The sequence below is a fragment of the Acipenser ruthenus genome, chromosome 9 (genome assembly GCF_902713425.1).
Source record: "Acipenser ruthenus chromosome 9, fAciRut3.2 maternal haplotype, whole genome shotgun sequence".
Taxonomy (NCBI): domain Eukaryota; kingdom Metazoa; phylum Chordata; class Actinopteri; order Acipenseriformes; family Acipenseridae; genus Acipenser; species Acipenser ruthenus.
Window position 1 is genome coordinate 3,440,389 of NC_081197.1, and position 20,395 is coordinate 3,460,783.

At 42.1% G+C, this 20,395-nt stretch overlaps 2 protein-coding genes across 5 annotated transcripts; one reads left to right on the forward strand and one right to left on the reverse strand.

The window, feature by feature from the left end:
* The first annotated feature begins 1,384 nt into the window (after window positions 1-1,384).
* Window positions 1,385-6,953, forward strand: LOC117407075 (peroxiredoxin-4-like). 2 transcript variants are annotated; one of them, XM_034011664.3, is made up of 8 exons: window positions 1,385-1,704; window positions 3,070-3,187; window positions 3,866-3,982; window positions 4,558-4,680; window positions 5,045-5,175; window positions 5,735-5,769; window positions 6,066-6,112; window positions 6,796-6,953. In XM_034011664.3, the coding sequence occupies exons 1-8, from the start codon at window positions 1,479-1,481 to the stop codon at window positions 6,797-6,799; spliced, it is 801 nt and encodes a 266-aa protein (XP_033867555.3). In that variant the 5' UTR covers window positions 1,385-1,478; the 3' UTR covers window positions 6,800-6,953. The 2 variants fall into 2 exon arrangements, with proteins under 2 accessions (XP_033867555.3, XP_033867554.3); XM_034011663.3 differs by lacking the exon at window positions 6,066-6,112 and having other exon boundaries at window positions 1,388-1,704.
* Window positions 6,866-18,445, reverse strand: LOC117407074 (acyl-coenzyme A thioesterase 9, mitochondrial-like). 3 transcript variants are annotated; one of them, XM_059030777.1, is made up of 17 exons: window positions 18,418-18,445; window positions 18,220-18,343; window positions 17,396-17,496; window positions 16,883-16,909; window positions 15,553-15,598; window positions 13,627-13,797; window positions 13,389-13,426; window positions 12,716-12,799; window positions 12,340-12,443; window positions 11,961-12,034; window positions 11,549-11,616; window positions 10,502-10,613; window positions 9,615-9,705; window positions 9,231-9,316; window positions 8,830-8,917; window positions 8,312-8,462; window positions 6,866-7,964 (listed from the first exon to the last, which is right to left on the reverse strand). In XM_059030777.1, exons 2-17 carry the CDS (start codon window positions 18,231-18,233, stop codon window positions 7,897-7,899), a joined length of 1,323 nt encoding a protein of 440 aa, XP_058886760.1. In that variant the 5' UTR covers window positions 18,234-18,343; window positions 18,418-18,445; the 3' UTR covers window positions 6,866-7,896. The 3 variants fall into 3 exon arrangements, with proteins under 3 accessions (XP_058886760.1, XP_033867552.3, XP_033867553.3); XM_034011661.3 differs by lacking the exon at window positions 18,418-18,445 and having other exon boundaries at window positions 18,220-18,384; XM_034011662.3 differs by lacking the exons at window positions 16,883-16,909; window positions 18,418-18,445 and having other exon boundaries at window positions 18,220-18,384.
* Window positions 18,446-20,395: the final 1,950 nt, after the last annotated feature.

The following is a 20,395-nucleotide window of genomic DNA, read 5'->3' on the forward strand; positions in this document are numbered from 1 at the left end:
AAGAGAAGAAAGCGGCTCAGAAACAAGTCTGACAAGAGCACTTACGCTCGCTCTCAGACTGCAAACCCTCTATTGAAGTCTGTGCAAAACCCCCGAGCCGTTTCCATGAAGCCCTCTTCAGAAAACATTACCTTTACATTACATTGTCTTCATCCTCCGCATAGCGCACGAGCACCTGCTCACCACAACACTGCCCTTGCATTTTAAAAAGGGTTTTTTTTTATCCTGGGCACTCGGCTACCAGGTAGGATTAATTTCTCATGAACACATCTGAACGCACAAATTGACATGAGAGTTAAGCTGGTGCTGTTACAATGAGAAGCGTGCAAACGCGAACAGCCGTGACTGCCGTGCCTTGCTGAAATGCGAATTTCACTTTGCGTTCATGGCCTTTAGACTGCATGACTAATTCCCAGTGAAGGCTTTGTAACGATCAGGATCGCGGAAGATAACCCAAGTCCTCAGTCTTGCAAGTGGCTCCAATACCTGTGATACCCGATTTGATAAACGCTCATCAGAAACTTGAAACAAGCTTTTTTGCTTTAAAAAAAAAGACTTTTCAGCACTTCCAATGCTAGCTCCAAATGCAATTCATGTCCACCTGGTGGCAGGATGTTGCAATTGCAGCTAAACACGTAAGAGCAGCTCTCTGTGTATCCCTGGAAACTAGCTCCCGTGTTTTCTTGAGTGTGCGGCAACATCAAACACACTGTAATCTATCTATTAAAAAGCCACGAGAGAACCTGCGAGCAGAGCTGCTGTCACTAATGAGCTTGTCCCATTCCTCTGACTCGTGTGTAAATATTTACCATGCTGTGTTTACCTGCAGTGAGCAAATGGGTCGGAGAGACTTAAACACGGGCCAGCAGTGCTACTTCAAACCACAAGGGGCCGCACTCGAGTCTGCATTCAGCACGGATTGCACTCGAGGGGGTCTTTGTGGCGGACAGGAGATAATTATACAGTTTACAAATGATGCACCGTTGAAATAATTGTTTGGGGCATTATTGTTGCAAAAAAGAACTACAGTGTGTGTACACAACGTGTATAATAACAATAATAATAATAATAATAATAATAATAATAATAATAATAATAATAAGCGGAGGGAGGTATTAACAGTTCTTCACATTTGCATGCGTGGCGACTAGTCTAGTTTATATGGGGTCATACAGAAGACACACATGCACGATATAGGCTCATGGCGATGCCAGTTTCCCCATATAAAGCAATGGGGGGAAAATAAACATTTTCAATGAAATATATTTTTATTATGTGCAAAATTACATTTTTTTTAGATCTTTTCAACATTTAAATCTTGGGGTAAATAGGTTTTTAACTGTATACTACACAATAATACGTGCAGTGTGCGTGCACGTCCACGCCCCCTGCGCGTTCTCGTGACCGTGTATAGAAGTTGTTCTTCCCAGTTTTTTGATAGCTTGAGTCGAGAGCCGTGCAGAGTAATCCGCAGCAAAATGGAGGGCAGAGTCAGCGTTAGAACAATAAGAAGAAGAAGTGCATTATTACCTGGCGTGTTAAGTGTGTTGTTCGTGGTTTGCTTGTTGGACCATTTCGTTGCCAGTGCACAAGACACGAAGAAGGAGCAAGAGTGTTACAATTACGCGGGAGGGCACGTCTACCCCGGGGAGGCGTCTAGGGTGCCCGTGTCCGATCACTCCCTGCACCTCAGCAAAGCAAAGAGTAGGCTTGGTTTGTTTTATATTTCATTGTTTTCTGATTACCGTACCTTACTCAGCAGACTCTAGTTCAGGCATTTTCTTTGGACTACATTAATTACGTGCAAAAGCAACAGCAAACACCAAATCGTTGCAAGGCCATGCCAAGCACTGACGCCTGTGTGTGTTTGTATATTAACATTTACAATGCACGTTATTGCAATGTTTGTAGATGAGGTTTGAATAGCAAATACGCATCTGTACATTAACATATGTTCCACCAGACTATACGATAGTCAAGGACACCTAGGTGCAATTGTAATGCATCCGCTAACGCATTGGTATTGCACGATTTAGCCTTTATGTTTAAACACACACATTTAATTTTACATTGCGAAGTTGAACCCCTTTTTGTCATTTAAATAATTACATGCTGTCCAGTTTGCGCTCTCGGTTAAATTCATGGGCTGGCCTTGGCATGTTTGTTATTTTTTACATTTACTTGCAATTTGAAGATTTCTTCAGTTGTCGAATGAAGTGTTTTGTTTCTGTTGATCTGCGTAAATTAATGGCACAGGTGAAGCTGGCTGTGTCCTGACTCACGTTGAAGATTCTAACATTCCTTGTCATCTATTGGCTACATAAACAAATACACAACAACGCATCAACGTGGTGTTAAATCACTTGCAATGTGCGCACAATGTTATTGCACAATAATGTAAGGTTGTGTTATACTAGCGTATTGAAATGTGTGCGAAGGCATTTTCAAACACAGGTCGTCTCTGGGAACGTTATTAGGACACGTCATGCAAACACACGGCAAGATATGGCCAACACTGGCAGCTGCTTTTATTTAAACACATAGCGACCTAAGTCCATACCAATAGTGCAGATGTGTGTGTGTGTGCACTAAGGCTGCTGCTGCCAGTAGCTGTTCAACCCAAATTCCTACTAAAACTACCCGTTTTACTTTGTCAACTAAAACTATAGGGCCAATAAAATCGAAATATTTCTCTCTCTTCAGCCCTGATGCTGCACTACTGGCAGTAGTCTTTGAGGGGGTTCTTACTGGGGTAGAGTCTGCACTGGTGCTGTAATAAGAAATGCAACACATTGCTGGTTGTTTCCATACTGGCTCTATTCATTCAGTAAAAACGCTCAAGAACATTGACAAGATAATAACAAAGAATTTGAAAAGCATGTTCTGCCTGGCCTGTACTGATAAAGTCTTTATTTTGTTTGTTGAACATTGCCCTCATAAAACCCTGTCTTTTAATGTATTGGGACTACTGGTTTAAAAACCAAGCCTTTGCGAGGCCCTTTTCATTTTGCTGCATGTCCTTGAGGTTTTCAGACTTCATTTCTTTCGTTCTCTATTCTTTCCTTTCAGTTTCCAAGCCTGCCCCCTATTGGGAAGGTACTGCGGTGATAAACGGAGAATTCAAAGAGCTCAAACTAACTGACTACAGAGGGAAATATCTTGTGTTTTTCTTCTATCCCCTGGACTTGTGAGTTTGGACTGTTATTGTAATGCCTCAATGAACTATAGTAATAAAGTGAAATCAGGGAGTCCCAACTACTGCTCCCTGCAATATGCAGAGAATTGTGATGTCATAAAGGTGGGTGTGTTCTTGCAGCGCTCTTGCAGTTGATTGGCTGGTGCTCAGTAATGTGCTCTGCAAGAACGCACCCAATGTTCTGTCCTGGTCTCATGCAGCTGTATGTGCAAGTTGTATGTAGTGGGATATTGTGCTAATTTAGTGACTCCATTCAGATGTCACAATCATCTGCAACCGTTGTCTTATCAGTCAGCAGTTTGTAATGTAGTTGTGGTTGGGGGGTGGGTCATAACCTTCGGTTATTTCCAAGGTACTTGATTTAATTAGTGTGAAAGTATCAAACCCTGAATACTAATTTACAGCACGTGTTAATTTCCCTAAAAAACACAAACGAAAATATATCTCGTAGTGCAAGCATAAAAATACAGGGATGCAAATGAGACCTACTTTGCTGAGCAGTTTAATGTTTTCCAGGTTGTACTGTATAAGACACACCTGATCTTGTTACCTGGACGCAGTGGCTCATAGTCAGGCTCATAGTAAAACCTGGAATGACTCAAAGCGCTATCCAAGAGTCTTGTTTCCATGTTTATCCCTGAATGAACCTCCCCTCATTGCTCCCTGCAGCACGTTTGTCTGCCCCACTGAGATCATCGCGTTCAGCGACCGTGTAGAAGAGTTCCGGGCGATCAGTGCTGAGGTGGTGGCTTGTTCCATTGACTCACAGTTCACACACCTGGCATGGTAAGAGAACCCTCCCTTTCTACGCATAACCTCCCCACCTGAACTCCCTGCTGTCAGCTCGGGAGCTACTCTCCAACTGCAAGCTTCTGAAAAGCAACGTGCTTCCAGGAACACGTGCCGAAGAAGCTCGCCCAAGTGCTCCCTGTCTCTCCAGTCAGCTTTGCAGGAATATATTTTAGGGGGAGGGGAAAAGGACAGACTGCTGCCACAGCACACACAAAGTGTAATTACTGAATACCTTAAGAATTGGATAAAAGTGTGTCTCAGGAGTATTACATTTTGAAATGTTCAGAACTGTGATTGTGTTAGTTGAGATGCTCTTGCTCTCAGGACAGTTCCCACCCACTCATTCTGCAGTGGTAGTAATGTTAGTTTGTTTCTTGTGATTGGTTGGGCTAATGAAGGCTGTCTCCCAGGAACTGATTTACTTGTTTTGCAAGCAGTGTACATTTGTTCCAGTATGTTATTGAACATGTTGTCCCTGTAGATCGCACCACTGGAGATGGGAGAGGGGGTGTTTATGCTACTAGGGGTATATGCATGCTACTTGCAGACATGTTTTCTTTTTCATGAAGGATAAACACACCTAGAAAGCAGGGTGGACTTGGCCCAATGAAGATCCCTCTTCTCTCAGACCTCACACACCAGATTGCAAAGGATTACGGTGTATACCTGGAGGACCAAGGACACGCACTCAGGTATACGGATCAGAGGGATTAGGATTACTGGCAAAAGTAAAGCAAGCTGTGTAATCCATTTTAGAAAAGCATGTTGTCAAATAAAAGATGGAATCTGCCTTGATCTGCCTTTTAATGCTCTGCTGCCCCGTGTACATTATATATGATCCTGAGAAAATAGGCATTAACAGCTATAGGTATTAACATTCCCTGGGCAGTTAAGGGTTAAAATTGTTCCTAATCTTTTCCATCACAGCTAGTCCTCGCACCCCTGTGAGTTACGTGTTTTTTAGAACTGGATCTGCATCTTCCTAGGATAAATGTTTGGTGTCAGATTAAGGTGATCCACGCTGAATGAAGTGCTTTTTCTTTTCCTTTTTTCTAGAGGTCTTTTCATTATTGACGACAAAGGAGTGCTTCGGCAGATCACAATGAACGACCTTCCCGTCGGTCGATCGGTGGACGAGACCCTTCGTTTAGTGCAGGCCTTCCAGTACACTGACAAGCACGGAGAGGGTGAGTGACCACGCACAGAGCTGGAACGGGAGGGGGCCGCAACAGCGCGACGTATACCAGGAGATAAACCTGTCTTGTATTGGAAGGCAGTACGTTGTTGTGTTTTTTTTTTTTTGTTTGTTTTTTTTTTTTAAAAGGTTTTATGAACTGCGCTTGTTTCCACGTTCCCAAAAGTACAACTACAGTAGAATCTATTGTATCCAAACTGCTCTGAAGACGAATACAGTCATTTATAGGAAGGATGCCCATGAAGGCTGGTCATACTTTGTGGGACTCTCTGGCATTCCAAGGGAGACTGGCTTCCAGTTACATTTCATCCATCTCCAGGTGGTGTGAACCAACCTATAGAGTTAACAGTGGTGGAAGATGCTGGGGGGGGGGGACACTTCTCCAGACATAGGCGCAGTTCAAGTTTGTGTGTTCCACTGTACCTAAATGGAAAGCTTACATTTCTTTTAAAGTAAAAAACATACACCTATAACACTTTTCTCTGCAAGTTGTGGGAACATGTCTTATGCCGCAGTATACTGACAACATTGAACCTGTTTTTTTATTGCAGTGTGTCCTGCAGGCTGGAAACCTGGCAGTGAAACAGTAAGTAATCTACACCATTGTTTAGTCACATTTCATACAGTATTTCTAGTATGAGAGTAAAGGTGGTTACACTGTAATCAGGAACACACAAACTGTGCTATGAAATATGTCACTTTAAGCAAGGAGTGACTGAATTCTTCTCAGGTAGGAAACAGGGTTCTGAAGGATGGCGACTGGTTGGTTTCGTAGTGCAGTGTTTTGGCCTTCGTCAGTATGTTGTTGTGAACGTCAGTGTTCGAGTTCCTTCCTACGCAAGCACGTTGGCGTCTGTAATCCTGCTGTTTTGGTCCAATCAGATCAATCCTGAGGATGCTATGAAAGCATGGTGGCCAAGGGAAGACCTGTGAGTATCTGATTTTTGAACAGCTTGATTACAGAAGTTAATTGCTATGCAATTTAATGTACTGTTCTAGAGCTAGTTGGTCTGTCTCCTTCATTTTCAAGCTTTAAGGGGGGTGTTTTTTTGTGTTTTTTTAAATGAAAGATGTTATCCTTGCAGACCTGGCCAAAAACTGTAAGGTAGAAATGATAACACCCTCTATAGTCTGCAATCTGTGCAAATTCATGTGCCCCACTAGACCTGTATTGATTATGTGCAGCTATCACAGGGAACAGTCTGATGTCATTGACTCCACAAGGAGCATGATAGTGCGACCAGCCTGTCCCTCGGTGCAGTGGGTATATTGACACAATGTCCCGTCTCCCAGGTGTTCCTGGAATACCAAAGTTTGCAGGAATCGACCGGAAAGAGCATAACTCTTAGCAGGAGCACCAGGGGCTATGCATTGTGGGTGATTTGAGGTCAGGCAGTGTATTATAAGGAGGTTTGCACAGAGCAATCGCAATAGGGGTTAAATGTATACTTACTCGGATCATCTATGCAAGTTGTCTTACCAATCACCGTTATCTTAATCTAACAGTGTAAAGTGGAAGCTGCTATGCTACTTTTAAAAACGATTGAAAAGCAGTCATCCACGGATCACTGAGTATATTGACTTTGTTTTTGTCCCCCTTTCTTTTTTACAGATAATACCAGACCCCTCTGGAAAACTGAAGTATTTTGACAAACTGAATTAAACTCGACACACAGACATCATTTGTTTTCCCCCTCAAATTACTTTATTTTCAGTGGGTTCTTGCATTTCAGTTACTCAAGTTCTCAATAAAGAATGGTTTTGCTACTACCATCTGAATGTTTGCGTTTGTTGAATGCATTAAAGCGATGCTTGTAGGCTGTAATGGGTCTGTGAAGCGGTAGACAGCATTTACTGGGATTAATAATACAGATTACAGTACTGGAATTGGCAATAAGGATTATAAACCTGTTGAGAGCATTAGATTTAGGGCTGCCGTTTTAAACCAGTAAAATAAATCTCACTGTACTTGAATGACATTTAACCAATGACTGCAGTTATTAAATAGTTTTTTTTATGATCAGCTTTACAACAGAGTCAGTTTCCATACCCCAGAACAGCTTGCCCATGCCCACATGGTTTATTTCTGATAACTGCTGGTCTGCCTTTTACCCACTTTATGTACACACATATCCAGACCACAATTCAAATACTGGTTTTCTGTAAAACCTGCCCTACCCATTATTGTAACCCCTGTCCAGATATTCTTCTCCCTAGAGTACTGTATATACATGTTTGTGTTCCTCGTGTCTTTATAAACAACCAAAGAACCAACCCCTCGAGACAGGAGCTCTCAGTATAGTTTAACACAAAACGGTTTAACTTTTACTTTGCTGCACAAAAAAAAAAAATAAATAAATAAATCCTACACCACCATTCAAGAATGACTCTATAAAGAATGTTTGAACTGAATCCTGTATGTTTCTGTGTGTATATATATATAAATAAAACAAAACAATTATATAATTGATTATATTCCAGCAATATAAAATAGTTTTAAAAGAGGCTGACATTTCTAGCAGCAACTTTTGTAAAGATACAGCAGTGCTGTGCTGGAGCTACCAGGGCACTCAAGAGGCGGTCCCTCGCTGCAGAAATACACTGTTCAAGTGTCATGTACAGCATTCCACTTCCACGTGCTCACTGCATGCAAAGAGGATCATGACGTGGCAGGAGCTCTCACACCAGCTACGCGGTCTAGTCTTTACGTCACTCAGACAGCGGGCATTCCATTGAAGGTGATGTCAAAGTGTCTCTTTCCATCCAGGTACAACATGGACTCTACAGGATAAAGAGACGACACAGTCATGCCTAGTGAAACGTGTGTTGGTGTAACTGAAAGAGAATATGGCTGTCAGGTTCCGCAATGGGCTGTAGTAAAATGTATTACATGGGCAACTTGCCCACAGTGGATCTGGACCTATAGCGCTTTGTAAAAAATATTAAGGGCAGCTGTTTCAGCATCCCAAATCTGTAAGACTGGACATGAAATCAAGCTAATACATGCTGTTATGAGACTACCTGTGTGAAGGACATGAATGTCCCAGTTTGTTTGCTCTTTAACTAGAGTTAGCAAAAAAAAAAAAAAAAAAATTTTCTGATTCTTCCACGAAAGGAGTCTAAATTACCTCCATAACTTTTGGGTACAATCTGTGGAACCTCCTTCTCAGAACAAAATGTAAAGTGGAAGATATTGGTAGTGTTGTGCTTCCCGGACTGGCTGTCAAACACTTCGGTGTGCACTCTGACCTGGATGTGGTTGGTTTTCGTGTAACAGACCTGCCGGACAAGAATAGAGTAAATACAGGAGGAGAACGAGGCTGCAGCTTCCTGCAGAATTACCTGGAAGACCAGCAGAAAAAGACAAGCATGTCTTTCTTTTACAATGACAAACACTGAACATGCTAACGTTTATGTTAGTAATATACTCTGCGTACCCCAACTCGGCTTTAAATCCAAAATTAACACTTTAGCAGCAGAAAAAGCTACTGTGGAACATGATGCAGTACAGGGTGGTATGTTTTTCAATGAGCACTTTACACAAGGCATTAAGTGTTAGTGTTTTTACATGTTAATAGCATGTGCTCGGGCAGGCAGGATGTCAGCGGGCACTCCCTGAGCAGTGAATGCTGTGACTGGGTCTTACCTGCGAGGACAGGAACAGCAAGGAGCCAATCTCAACTGGTTTCTGAAACATGATGTCATCCACAGCCACCAGGTGAGGCCTGGAGCCACTAGAAAGGTGAAAGATATGCACGGTAAGAAGTGGATATTAACTGCGTAGTGGAGCAGTTTCAATGGGCAGGCCGACGCTGGGGTAACACTGAAGCTGGATGTGAAGCAGCTGTGTCTGCTTGTGTGTCTTAAGGATCAACGCCTCAATAAACGATGCAGGCAGTTTAGGAAAATATAAAAGGTCATTTTCCAAATTCCTCGCTGCAACAGCACTTCAAATCAGAGGCGTCAGATGTGTTTCACACAGAGACAGGGTGGTTACATTAGGAGATTGCAGAGCATGCTTTGGAACAAACACTTCTTTCCACTTACCCGTAGGTGCAAGCATTGGCCCAGCCCAGTTCATAGGCTTTCCTCATTAGGAAACCACCAAAGATTCGATTAAAAATGTTGCGTTCCTTTAAAAAGAGAAGAATTTCTAATTGCATTGAGTACACATCACCTCTATGTTTCTGCTTCTTGCCTTTGTTATGTTGGAACTGTTTCTGTAGAGCATTGTACAGCACAGAGGCACCCCCCTGGACTGCAGCAGCCCCTTCACTTCAGAAGCAATCCCAGGATTCCCAAGAAATATTCCTTCTTTACAGAGGATCCAAAACAACTTTTTACTATCACCTTTTGGTGAATTCTTTTGAAACATATTAAAATGCTGCTGGTAACTGTCATGACGAGAGCAGGTTTCATTGACTTGCATACCTGGGGGTGACAGATCTCAAGACCTTTAAGCTTGGCATCTTCCATCCACACCGAGTTTGGAGGCAAAACGCGACTACGGAAGCTCACGGTCCTGTAAAGCAACGGGATTCATTTAATAACCTTAATAAACAAATGTAATAAACTGTATAGATTGTTTTAAAAGGAAACAATAACGCTTTCCACGAGAAAGTATAATTTCAGTCTGACACTAACTTGGTGCCCTGTGTAAACATAGCCTGTGTGTCTTCTACCAGCCCCTGTAATGATTCACTAATGTGACCATACGACACGTATCACGATATGCAGTCCGCGATACGACACGTATCACGATATGCAGTCCGCGATATGACACGTATCACGATATGCAGTCCGCGATACGACACGTATCACGATATGCAGTCCGCGATACGACACGTATCACGATATGCAGTCCGCGATATGACACGTATCACGATATGCAGTCTGTGATACGATATCTGTCACGATACATGAGGTGGTCCTGATTGGCTACTTGTATGATGCATAATAAGATCAAATGATAATTTAATGAGATATGGAGACCAACTATAAAACACACTTATTCTACCTTCAAGAACCGTCTGGTGAACTACAATGAGCTCTAATGCTTTTGATCTTGCATCACGACACAAAGGGTACATACCATTACTGCAATACGATATAGAAAAGAAAGCATCGTGATTCATCGATACACAATGAATCGTTGCACCCCTACTGCCCTTATCACAGTCTGCCGGATATGCTGTTATGGTCACATCTACCGAAACGTACTTGCAACAGAGAGATGCATCTTTTATATATTACAGTGACATGGCTGTAAACCATTTGATAAGGAATCCGTCATGCAGGCGACCGCGTTCCATACTCACGTGGAATCCAGCGTGTTGAGGAACATGCTGTGCACAATCTTTCTTTCTTCCGCAGTCGGGGCCATTTTCAGTAAAGACGCTGTTTTAATCTCTGACCGTCTTGTTTTATTTACTGGGGTAAACACAAGCGAGGAAAAGGACAGGGTTACAGCTGCAGGATCGGGCAGAGTGGGAATAATGAAAGCTGCAGCCCACTGCATTTTGTTTCTCAGCTACAGCGTTAAATCAGTTCAAACAGATATAAAACACTTCTATATTTAAAAGTCAGTTCCGAACGTCTAATCCAGGTGGGTGGGAGGTTGCAAGCAGAGCTACTATATGTAATGGTTACAGTTCACTTCAGCAGCGCCAATTGCTTTATTATCAACATATTACCTGTTTATACAATTATACAAAAAAATCTGGATTTAGATGGATCTATAGTTTATTTTTAAGTAACAAAGTCCCTTTACAATGGAGTAGAACACAGTGCTAGTACAATGGAGTAGAACACAGTGCTAGTACAATGGAGTAGAACACAGTGCTAGTACAATGGAGTAGAACACAGTGCTAGTACAATGGAGTAGAACACAGTGCTAGTACAATGGAGTAGAACACAGTGCTAGTACAATGGAGTAGAACACAGTGCTAGTACAATGGAGTAGAACACAGTGCTAGTACAATGGAGTAGAACACAGTGCTAGTACAATGGAGTAGAACACAGTGCTAGTACAATGGAGTAGAACACAGTGCTAGTACAATGGAGTAGAACACAGTGCTAGTACAATGGAGTAGAACACAGTGCTAGTACAATGGAGTAGAACACAGTGCTAGTACAATGGAGTAGAACACAGTGCTAGTACAATGGAGTAGAACACAGTGCTAGTACAATGGAGTAGAACACAGTGCTAGTACAATGGAGTAGAACACAGTGCTAGTACAATGGAGTAGAACACAGTGCTAGTACAATGGAGTAGAACACAGTGCTAGTACAATGGAGTAGAACACAGTGCTAGTACTGTACGTTCCATCTTTAAACAAACACACAATGCCACGCTCAGCACTCACCTTCTCCCTGCTTAAACAGGGCCTCCTCCTCTGGGCCCTCTGGTATCAGGGGATTAACGAAGGCAGCCCTGCCAATGCAAGCGACAGTGCAACCAGTCAGACAGAACTAGACTGTATCAAAATGCACACATTTATACAACAAAAAAGTTCAAGAAATCTTTTCAAAGTTTACATGTAAAGAACTACTTAAAACAATGTTTTTAAAAAAATAGTCCTTAATACAATTCTAAAAGTTTGGTGAATAGGGCCAATTGTTTCAGCACATAGATTCAGCACAGAAGAGTGTAGACCCTTTAATAAAGCATTACCCAGTGATACAGACAATATACCACAGGAACAAAGCAGCTGCACACTGGACTGCAGGTACAGATATTAGGGAACACTCTGACACAGTAAATGAAAGAGACACTACCTCTTGTTCTCTGGATCCCGGGCAACCATTACGAATGTCGCATCCAATACAGGACTATAGGCGCCGTCATGGTACTACAAAGAGAGAACGATTTATTAAAGAGTGCACAGCTGGAAATGAAGTGGAACCCGTCGAAGGACAGAGGACAGGAGACACGTCTTTACACACAGAGTGGTGAGGGCATGGAGTGCAGTCGAAGCTGAATCAATGGGATCCTTTAAGATCAGACTTCATAAAGTTTTCAATCAGGCACTAGGAACTAGACAAGCACGGACAGAACGAATGGCCTCCTCTCGTTCGTAAGCTTTCTCATGCTCTTCAAGTTTTACAAGCGTTTACTTTTGGAAAAGGTTCTAGCAGCCTAAACACCTTTACTTACCTGAAGCATGTGCATCTTGGCTTCCATAGACGTCTTGCCAACCCAGGAGACGTGTCCAGTAAACTTAATGTCGCAGTCTGGGTAGATAATGTTTTTCCTCATATCTGAAACAAGGCAGCGGCAGTGTTTACATATAACCCTGCAATATGAAGCCACCATGTCAAATACAGAATGTACCAAATTAAAAGGATTATCATCTGTAAACAAAACAAGGTCACAGATTTAAACTGTGCTGGGGTGGTCTCCATAACACTTTAAATATGAAGCCTGCATTTTAATGGTTTGTGAGGTAGGAACAGTGGAAGAAGCGGCACTGAATATCCAGAAAGGCGATGCCTGCCCTCACTGGGAGACTTCTAACATAAGAAAGACCTACCGATTTTATCCACCAGAGCGGTGACAATAGACAGGGGGGATCTCTGAAGAGAGGGATCCTTGGTGTGCGAATAGCAGATAAGAACTGCAAGGGAATAAAAGAAAAAGGGAAAACAAATGTTGGGGCATTGCTTGCACACTGTGTTACCGAGGTGCTAAAACAATTAAACATGAGTTCACATAGCTTCTGTTATCCTTCATTACTGCAGATTGTTCAATTGATGCCGACAACAGACAGTTCTGGCCAGGCGTGTTTAGCAACTGGTCAAAATTAAAATCAGAGCGGTCAGATTTCAGATTCAAGCTGGAACTTGTCAGGACAGTGGAATTTGCTCTTAAACGAATCGATGCTGTAAGCAGGGGGTGGGAAACCTCCACAAATGTTATCAGCAATAATATATCTATAATTTGCATAATTTGTGGAAGAATAAAAATGCAGGAAGGTTGAAATCCTCATCACCCCCACCCCTAAAAGAGACTCCACAATCCCCATCACCACCCCCAAAAGAGACTCCACAGCAGCCCTACAATACAAGATGCAACAAGTGAGGTTTTGCTAAGTATACGTATGGTAATTTCTGGTTTAAACGTTTAATTCCTCACAAACCAGGACTACCCTCTGGATCGGCCTGTTACATATACATATATATTACACACAAGAAAAAGAGAAATACCTCCTAAACTATCAAGGTCCTCAAGGATTCTGCCAAACCTGTTGAAGAACGAAACAAAAACAAAAAAACACTGTATTCAATACTGAGGAGATCCTCTCACACCTCCTCCTCTCAGACCCGCTCCGAGTCCTCACCTCACACTGTATTCAATACTGAGGAGATCCGCCCGCCCGCTCACTCCTCCTCCTCCTCCTCCTCCTCCTCCTCCTCTCCTCTCAGACCCGCTCCGAGTCCTTACCTCACACTGTTGTGAACATTGAGGTACTTCTCGCGCAGCCCGTGCTGGCTCCCCAGCGGCAGGTGGATCTCAATGTAGCTGTCCTTCATTCTCCGCGGCGGGAGGTCCTCTTGACACTTAGCGAGAAGAGAACTCAGAGAAGTTCTGTCCTTCATAGCCTGACGGTGGTCACTGCCGTGGAAAGAGTTTAAAACTGTTCTGTCATCATTTATCATCAGGAAATATTTTCAGGGAAAACTCATGTACTATACTGTACAAACATCCTTAACTCTGTTTAATGTTTCACTATTATTTTATGTGGAAGTTAAGGCTGCTGCACACCAGACGCAATGCGATTTTCCATCAGACGACAAGATACTTTCGCAGCAATATGACCATACACACCTGAAGCAACACAGCCGCGATGCAACAGAGAGGAAACCCGCCCGATATATACAATTATTACAAATTGCTATTGACAAGACTATGATCAGTCAACACAATGTAGAAATTATGAGTGTCTTCGATACGGAATCCCATATATTATCTTTCATCTCTGTAGCTTTATAATTGCGATGATCTTTGTTATAAAGCTCTGGGTATTTTTCCCACGGCAAGTATTATTTTTTCATTTTAGATGCTGCTTCAACCTGGTAGACCAAATGCATTGAAGCTGCTCTCCGATTGCTCAAAGTGCATTGAAGCTGCTCTCCGATTGCTCAAAGTGCATTGAAGCTGCTCTCCGATTGCTCAAAGTGCATTGAAGCTGCTCTCCGATTGCTCAAAGTGCATTGAAGCTGCTCTCCGATTGCTCAAAGTGCATTGAAGCTGCTCTCCGATTGCTCAAAGTGCATTGAAGCTGCTCTCTGATTTGCTCAATTCCCTAGTTGTTGTGCGAAGCAAAAGAAAAGGTTTCAATCCTACTTATTTCTTCGTTCCAGTGTTGCCCTCACATCGCCTGGGGTGTCAAAGATACTTAAAAGGTATGGGTTCTATTAATCGCATCTGGTGTGTATCGGCCTTTACACTGAACTTTCTGTCAGCTTATAACACAATGTATATAGACACTGAACACAAGAGGTCTGTACTGTATGTAACAAAATATTGTTAAAAAAGCTTGAGAATTGATTTGTGTTCCAAGCCAGTTTCTCACTTGAGTGGGTATCCAGTTTTACACCAAGCCATTTACAGCACTTTGCATGCCAGTGTTAATACTGTGCAAAGCTGACAGCATGCCAGGATGTGTTTCAGCACCAGCAGCTGAAAATCTCAAACAGGAGCAGGGAGAGTCATGACTCAGCTCGTATAAAGCTACTGAACTGACACAGAGAGACAGCACCCAGAACTTTGTCAAGAGGAACGCAAGGACAGCAGGCAGGAATGTACAGTGAGTTTAAACCAGGGCAGGCAGATTCAGAGGAACCTCATAATCCCACAGCACCTGAACGTACCATTTTTGTCATTTAAATTTATTCAGATTATTAGTATTGTTCAGTGAGGCAGAGTTTGGGTTTGCAACAGCAGTTGGAACAAACGCAAAGGTACATATGATTTTAACAGATGATTGTCAAATGCAAACCGAAAGACATCTAGGAGGAGGACAGAGGTGTATAATGAAAGGGTGGTTAAGGTGAAACATCAAGGCAGTTGTCATGTTAACTGTGTAGAGCGACAGACAGACTGGTGCATAGATGGAATCACATTTTGTTTGATTGAGGACCCTAAAAGTGGGTTGGGTGTCTACATAGAAAACAGGATTCAAGTCTTGAGTGCATGGTATAGACATATAGTCCTGATTCCTACCCCCCTGAAACCATCAATAAGTCAGACATAGTAGCAGCAGGCAGAGAGATAGGAATGGATAACATAGAAAAAAAAGGATGCTGCTAAATAAATAGCAAATAACAAGATGTAGTAATAAAAACCACACAGAATAAAATACTATACCTCCAGTTTGTAGAAACGCCCACGATTTCTCTTAGTCTGTTCCGCACTGAAAAACAAGAATTGCAATTTTCACAAATTATACAAAAACACAAAACACCACCACACACTCACAATAACAATGATTTTAGCTTGATGCATCTCGTACGACCCCATCAGTGTTCCAGTCATACTGTGACAAGGATTCAAGACTACAGACAGGGTTTGAAACTTGTTCTCCAATGAGGTTCTCTTTCTGTGAATCCCTCCACACAGACACATGGGTGCATGGTGAAAACTGGCAAAATGTTTTACTCCAAAACTGGGTTTCTGCAACGGAGGTACCAGTCCTTGCAGAGGACAGCTTTGAGAAAAACGATCTACTGAGGTATAGCAAGATATTCTACTATGCACTGGACTTGCCTGTTCTACACACCACATTACTGGATCCTTAGCTGATGCACTACTGCACTACTAATATGTCACTGTAGATATAACTTCTTGTAATCCTAACTTGTAGCATCCTATTTCATATTGCATTATTTGCACTTACCCTAAACTATACTGTATTTAAATAGTAATCTTGCATTGTAACCCTGTACTGCCCTGTAAGTCACCTTGGATAAAAGGTGTCTGCCAAATAAATAAATAATACTAATAATATATTCCTTTGAGTCACTTTAAAAATGGGATGAAAGCATATATAAACAGCACAATCATTCATGCACAGCACCACTGAAAGCCATCTGTGTAAAGGACATTTACAAGGAATTTACAAAGCCATGCTTCAACAAGATCACTGGTTTTCACTGCAGGACCATGTTGAGCCTGATTCAGAGCTCTAACTCTAAACACAGTTTGATTGACATGACTGTTCTAGGTTGCTGCTGGCTTTACTTTGCTCATAAATTACTTTGAAAAATAGAAACATTCTTTAAATAACTTCTGAGTGGCAGCTTTATGAATCGGGTCCATTATAGTATTCAGAGCACCAGTAACTGCACTGCAGTTCTTTGCATTTCCTGCAGTGCTGATGCTTCATGAACAGCCCTATCGGCATTGTAACCCTGTATAATAACACACTGCCATGAAAATGCATGAACTTCAAACCTCTGTACCACACCAGCAAGTGCTGGCCACTGGTTATTCTGTACTGGTTTGCATGCTAAAATTAATCACTTGGAATACTAAATAGATTTCCGTCTAATGCAATAGGCTTCCTTGTAAACCTCCTTAAGCTTCTGTGTTAGTCTAATTCAGCTGCCCTTTCCTGTTGTCTCCCATGCACCTCCTTTATACGATTTAGTAATCTGCATGCTTTAATAACTTTAGTTTGTAATGTTTACCAACACACCGTCATTTACAAGCAAGTGAGAATGTCCTGCAAAAAACATTCAAAAAAAGATGTTAACAAAATCTAAACAAAAACACAGCGATGTTATAGGATTTAAAAAATACATACCTCACAAAAATCTAAACAACCAACAAAATAAGAACAACCCATCAAAGGTTTTGTGAACAGGGCCCACAGCATCTCCACACAAAACAAATGTGTAGGAAATCCTCAGGTTTCTATGGGACTGACACAAACTGTATCGCAAAGTGATCACAGGGTTGGAAACCAGACTCCCAATGCAAAGTGATCTGATCCATTCCTGGTTTTGACTGACTTGACTAAGACCCACCTGAGCGCTCCATTCCTACCTCGACCGCGTCATTCCCTTTGCACTCATGCACTTGCACTGATGTTCAGAATATTTATATTGGATCACGCACTTTGTAACTGCTTTGGCAATACTGCTAATGTTGTCATGCCAATAAAGCACCTTTGGAATTGAAAATTGAGACTTTGTAAATATACAGATACCTTCTGCCATGTCAGGAGCCTGACCTCCAGCTGGGGAGCTGCCAGGCCCTGAAGAGATGGATCTGCAGAGCATGGAGGGCAGGCTGCGCAGCACCCGGAACCTGTGAAACAAACCCATCAGTTTACATGCTGGCCTGACTCTACTGCAGGCTGAACACTTTGTATTTAAACAAACCCATCAGTTTACATGCTGGCCTGGCTCTACTGCAGGCTGAACACTTTGTATTTAAACAAACCCATCAGTTTACATGCTGGCCTGACTCTACTGCAGGCTGCACAGTGAACACTTCCTCTCATTTTGAAATGAACAGCTCATGTGTAAACAGCTGTGTAACCCCATACATCTCTTGATGTAAACAAACCCGAATGTATAGTATGTATCTAACTCTAAAGTTATATTTATGTATCTATAAAAAGGGCACCCCACAGCTTGTTGAATTATAGACCTCTTCACACACAGGATTAGCTGTTCAAAACAGACCCAATAGTTTTGAAAGGGTTAAAACCCAGTTATAAGGGTTAATCTGTGGGCTGCACTTGGGCTGAAGTCGCAGTATACTGAAATCCGACTCAAACAGCGAAAACTAATCTCTGCCCCGCCCTGTGAAATATGCGGACACGTGAAAGCAGTGTTCTCCTTTCCTTTTCATGTATAATAACTCAAAACTATACCGAGTACGCAGCTTCACATCAATAAACAAACTGCACGTCTTTACTAGCTCGATTCGCATGGCTACTCCCCGAGTGCCAACCAGTAAATATACTCAAGAAACACAGGCAGCATTGACTCGCATTTCTGTAATTCAAAAGGTAATGTTACCCACCTCAGCCTCAACATCGTACTGTTTTTCGCTAACGTGTTTTAAGGCACAAATAGAAACTGTAGAAAATGCTGAAGTATATTTAGACAAAGCGAAAATCCACTTCCAGGTCGACTGCGTCAGAGTCCTGTGCGTCAGAGTCCTGTGCGTAGCACCAGCTGGTCCAGAGCGTCGCCAGAGTCCTGACGGAATAATAGCGACCTCGTTCTTCGAATCAAGCCCAAAAGAAGCGAACCCCTAGCCACGCCCCATTCATGTCATCTCTGCCAATCTTTCACAACGAGAAAGTGTGTGGGGGCGGTGTTACTGCTTACCGGTCAAACTACTCTTTTCGTTGATGTATGTGTTTGAAATGTGCGCAACATCTCGCCTCAGACGACTCATGTCATTTTTAAATATGTATTTAGAGACTTTAAAGGTAGACGCATTTAAAAACATTTAAGCGTATAACTCCTTCGCCTTTCCCCCCATACTACATGCGTAACAGTAATAGGAGTACAGTATCGTCAGTAAGCCGTAGTCTTCAGCAGTATATTGCACCACAGTAACTGAATTGTGAATAGCAGTATGGTAAGTTTGATGCATAATCCAGATAATGTTAGAATAGTATGAAATTCTGAATGCAAGTTTCAATAAGCCAAAATGTAAGCAAGAATTAAGCAATATAGCGAAGCACGGTTTAGCATAATAAATACAGTAAAGAATAGGGCCCTGCGAAATGCAGGAACGACAGGACCTGCAATTCAGATCTAAGCCTCCAGGTGTCAGTATAGCCGCTCCGGCTAAACTGATCTAAAGAATAATTAAGAATCAACACATTCGATTCTGCATAATTAGAAAACACCCCCTAATCACGAGGGACAATTATGGCCATTCTAGAAACTGATGCATTAAAGAAAAAGCTAACCTCGAGACTTGCTGTTTCAGAAAAAAAAATGGATGGACCAGCAAAACCAAAAAGCATTGCTTTGAGAGATCGCACGCAGCAATATCACCGGGCGTCTCAACTCTCCCTGACTGCATCGCATGGTAAGAGACTAGTGGATCTTACACAGTGGGTTGAAAGCTGTAACTTAGTTGCAGAATTAATAAATACACACCGAGCACTCGCACAATAGTTGCACAGCACAGATACCAGTATAAACAGTGTGACTAAAGAACTAAAGAACCAGTATAAATCGACACCGTGTGGCTAAAGAACTAAATTAGAGGTTAAAAAAAGTGAAATACACAGGGCCCTAACTATAGAAAATAAGGTGTTAGTGTGTGTTTTTACTGCGCTACACCACTAGATGGCAGCAAAGACACTGTAGTGACTCTAGAGAGTGTACGCTAGGAATGCCTTGAGAAAATGCAGAAGTCTAACTGTGTACAAGCATGTGTCGGACATTAAGTTGGCCAGCAGTTTTTTATTTTAGGGAGTGGAAGTGAGGGTGTTTTTAAGGAACTCTAAAGATAAAGATGAAGGAGATTTCTGTACTTGGAATGAGACAGATTCTACAAACCCATCCCACTTTGTGGGATTTGATATTTACTTGATTGAAAGTCTGTTCAAACTATAAACCGTAGTTACATGGGTTGAAAATGAAAGTTTAAACATCACTGGAATTAAACAAATGAGGTATTACTTTAGTACTGTATCATGGAATCAAGCGTGTACAGATAGAAAAGTATACGTCACAAACACGCCCATATACCCCCGGGATCCTAAACTCTCAATATAATAGGCTAAATAATGTTAATACGGTACCAAGTTTCATGACAATTAGTCAGATATTGTTTGATCGCCTAATTACACTTTTCCAAATGTACAGGGGCAATTTGTCATTCTAAGCTTTATCTCCTCGAATGTAAACATACAATATATATCTGAAAGTGTTTGGCATTATAATTGAGTTGTACTGCAACTATGTTATTACATGTGTGAACAACTGCTTGTCTTCCTCCCCCAAGGGCCATTTTAGTTATTTTGTAACCAGTTTCACTTTTTGACGTTCCGGTACAGTGCACAATATGGCCTGCGGCTTCCAGCAGCTAAAGATCTTTCTTGCAGTTTGCATCTTAACCACCAGGGGGGGGGGCACGCTGCGGCCGCTTTCCAGCTATATCATTGGACAGTTACCGAGAGTCACGAGACACAAACAAGGGAAACGGTGACGTAAAGTCCCAATCCCTCGTG

Coding starts and splice junctions, on each gene's coding strand:
- LOC117407075 (XM_034011664.3), top strand. CDS start 1,479: ATGGAGGGCAGAGTCAGCGTTAGAACAATAAGAAGAAGAAGTGCATTA. Junction 1,705..3,069: donor GCACCTCAGCAAAGCAAAGA/GTAGGCTTGGTT, acceptor CTTTCCTTTCAG/TTTCCAAGCCTGCCCCCTAT. Junction 5,176..5,734: donor CACTGACAAGCACGGAGAGG/GTGAGTGACCAC, acceptor TTTTTATTGCAG/TGTGTCCTGCAGGCTGGAAA.
- LOC117407074 (XM_059030777.1), bottom strand. Junction 11,617..11,960: donor CGGGATCCAGAGAACAAGAG/GTAGTGTCTCTT, acceptor TTGCATTGGCAG/GGCTGCCTTCGTTAATCCCC. Junction 10,614..11,548: donor CCTGTTTAAGCAGGGAGAAG/GTGAGTGCTGAG, acceptor TGTTTACCCCAG/TAAATAAAACAAGACGGTCA.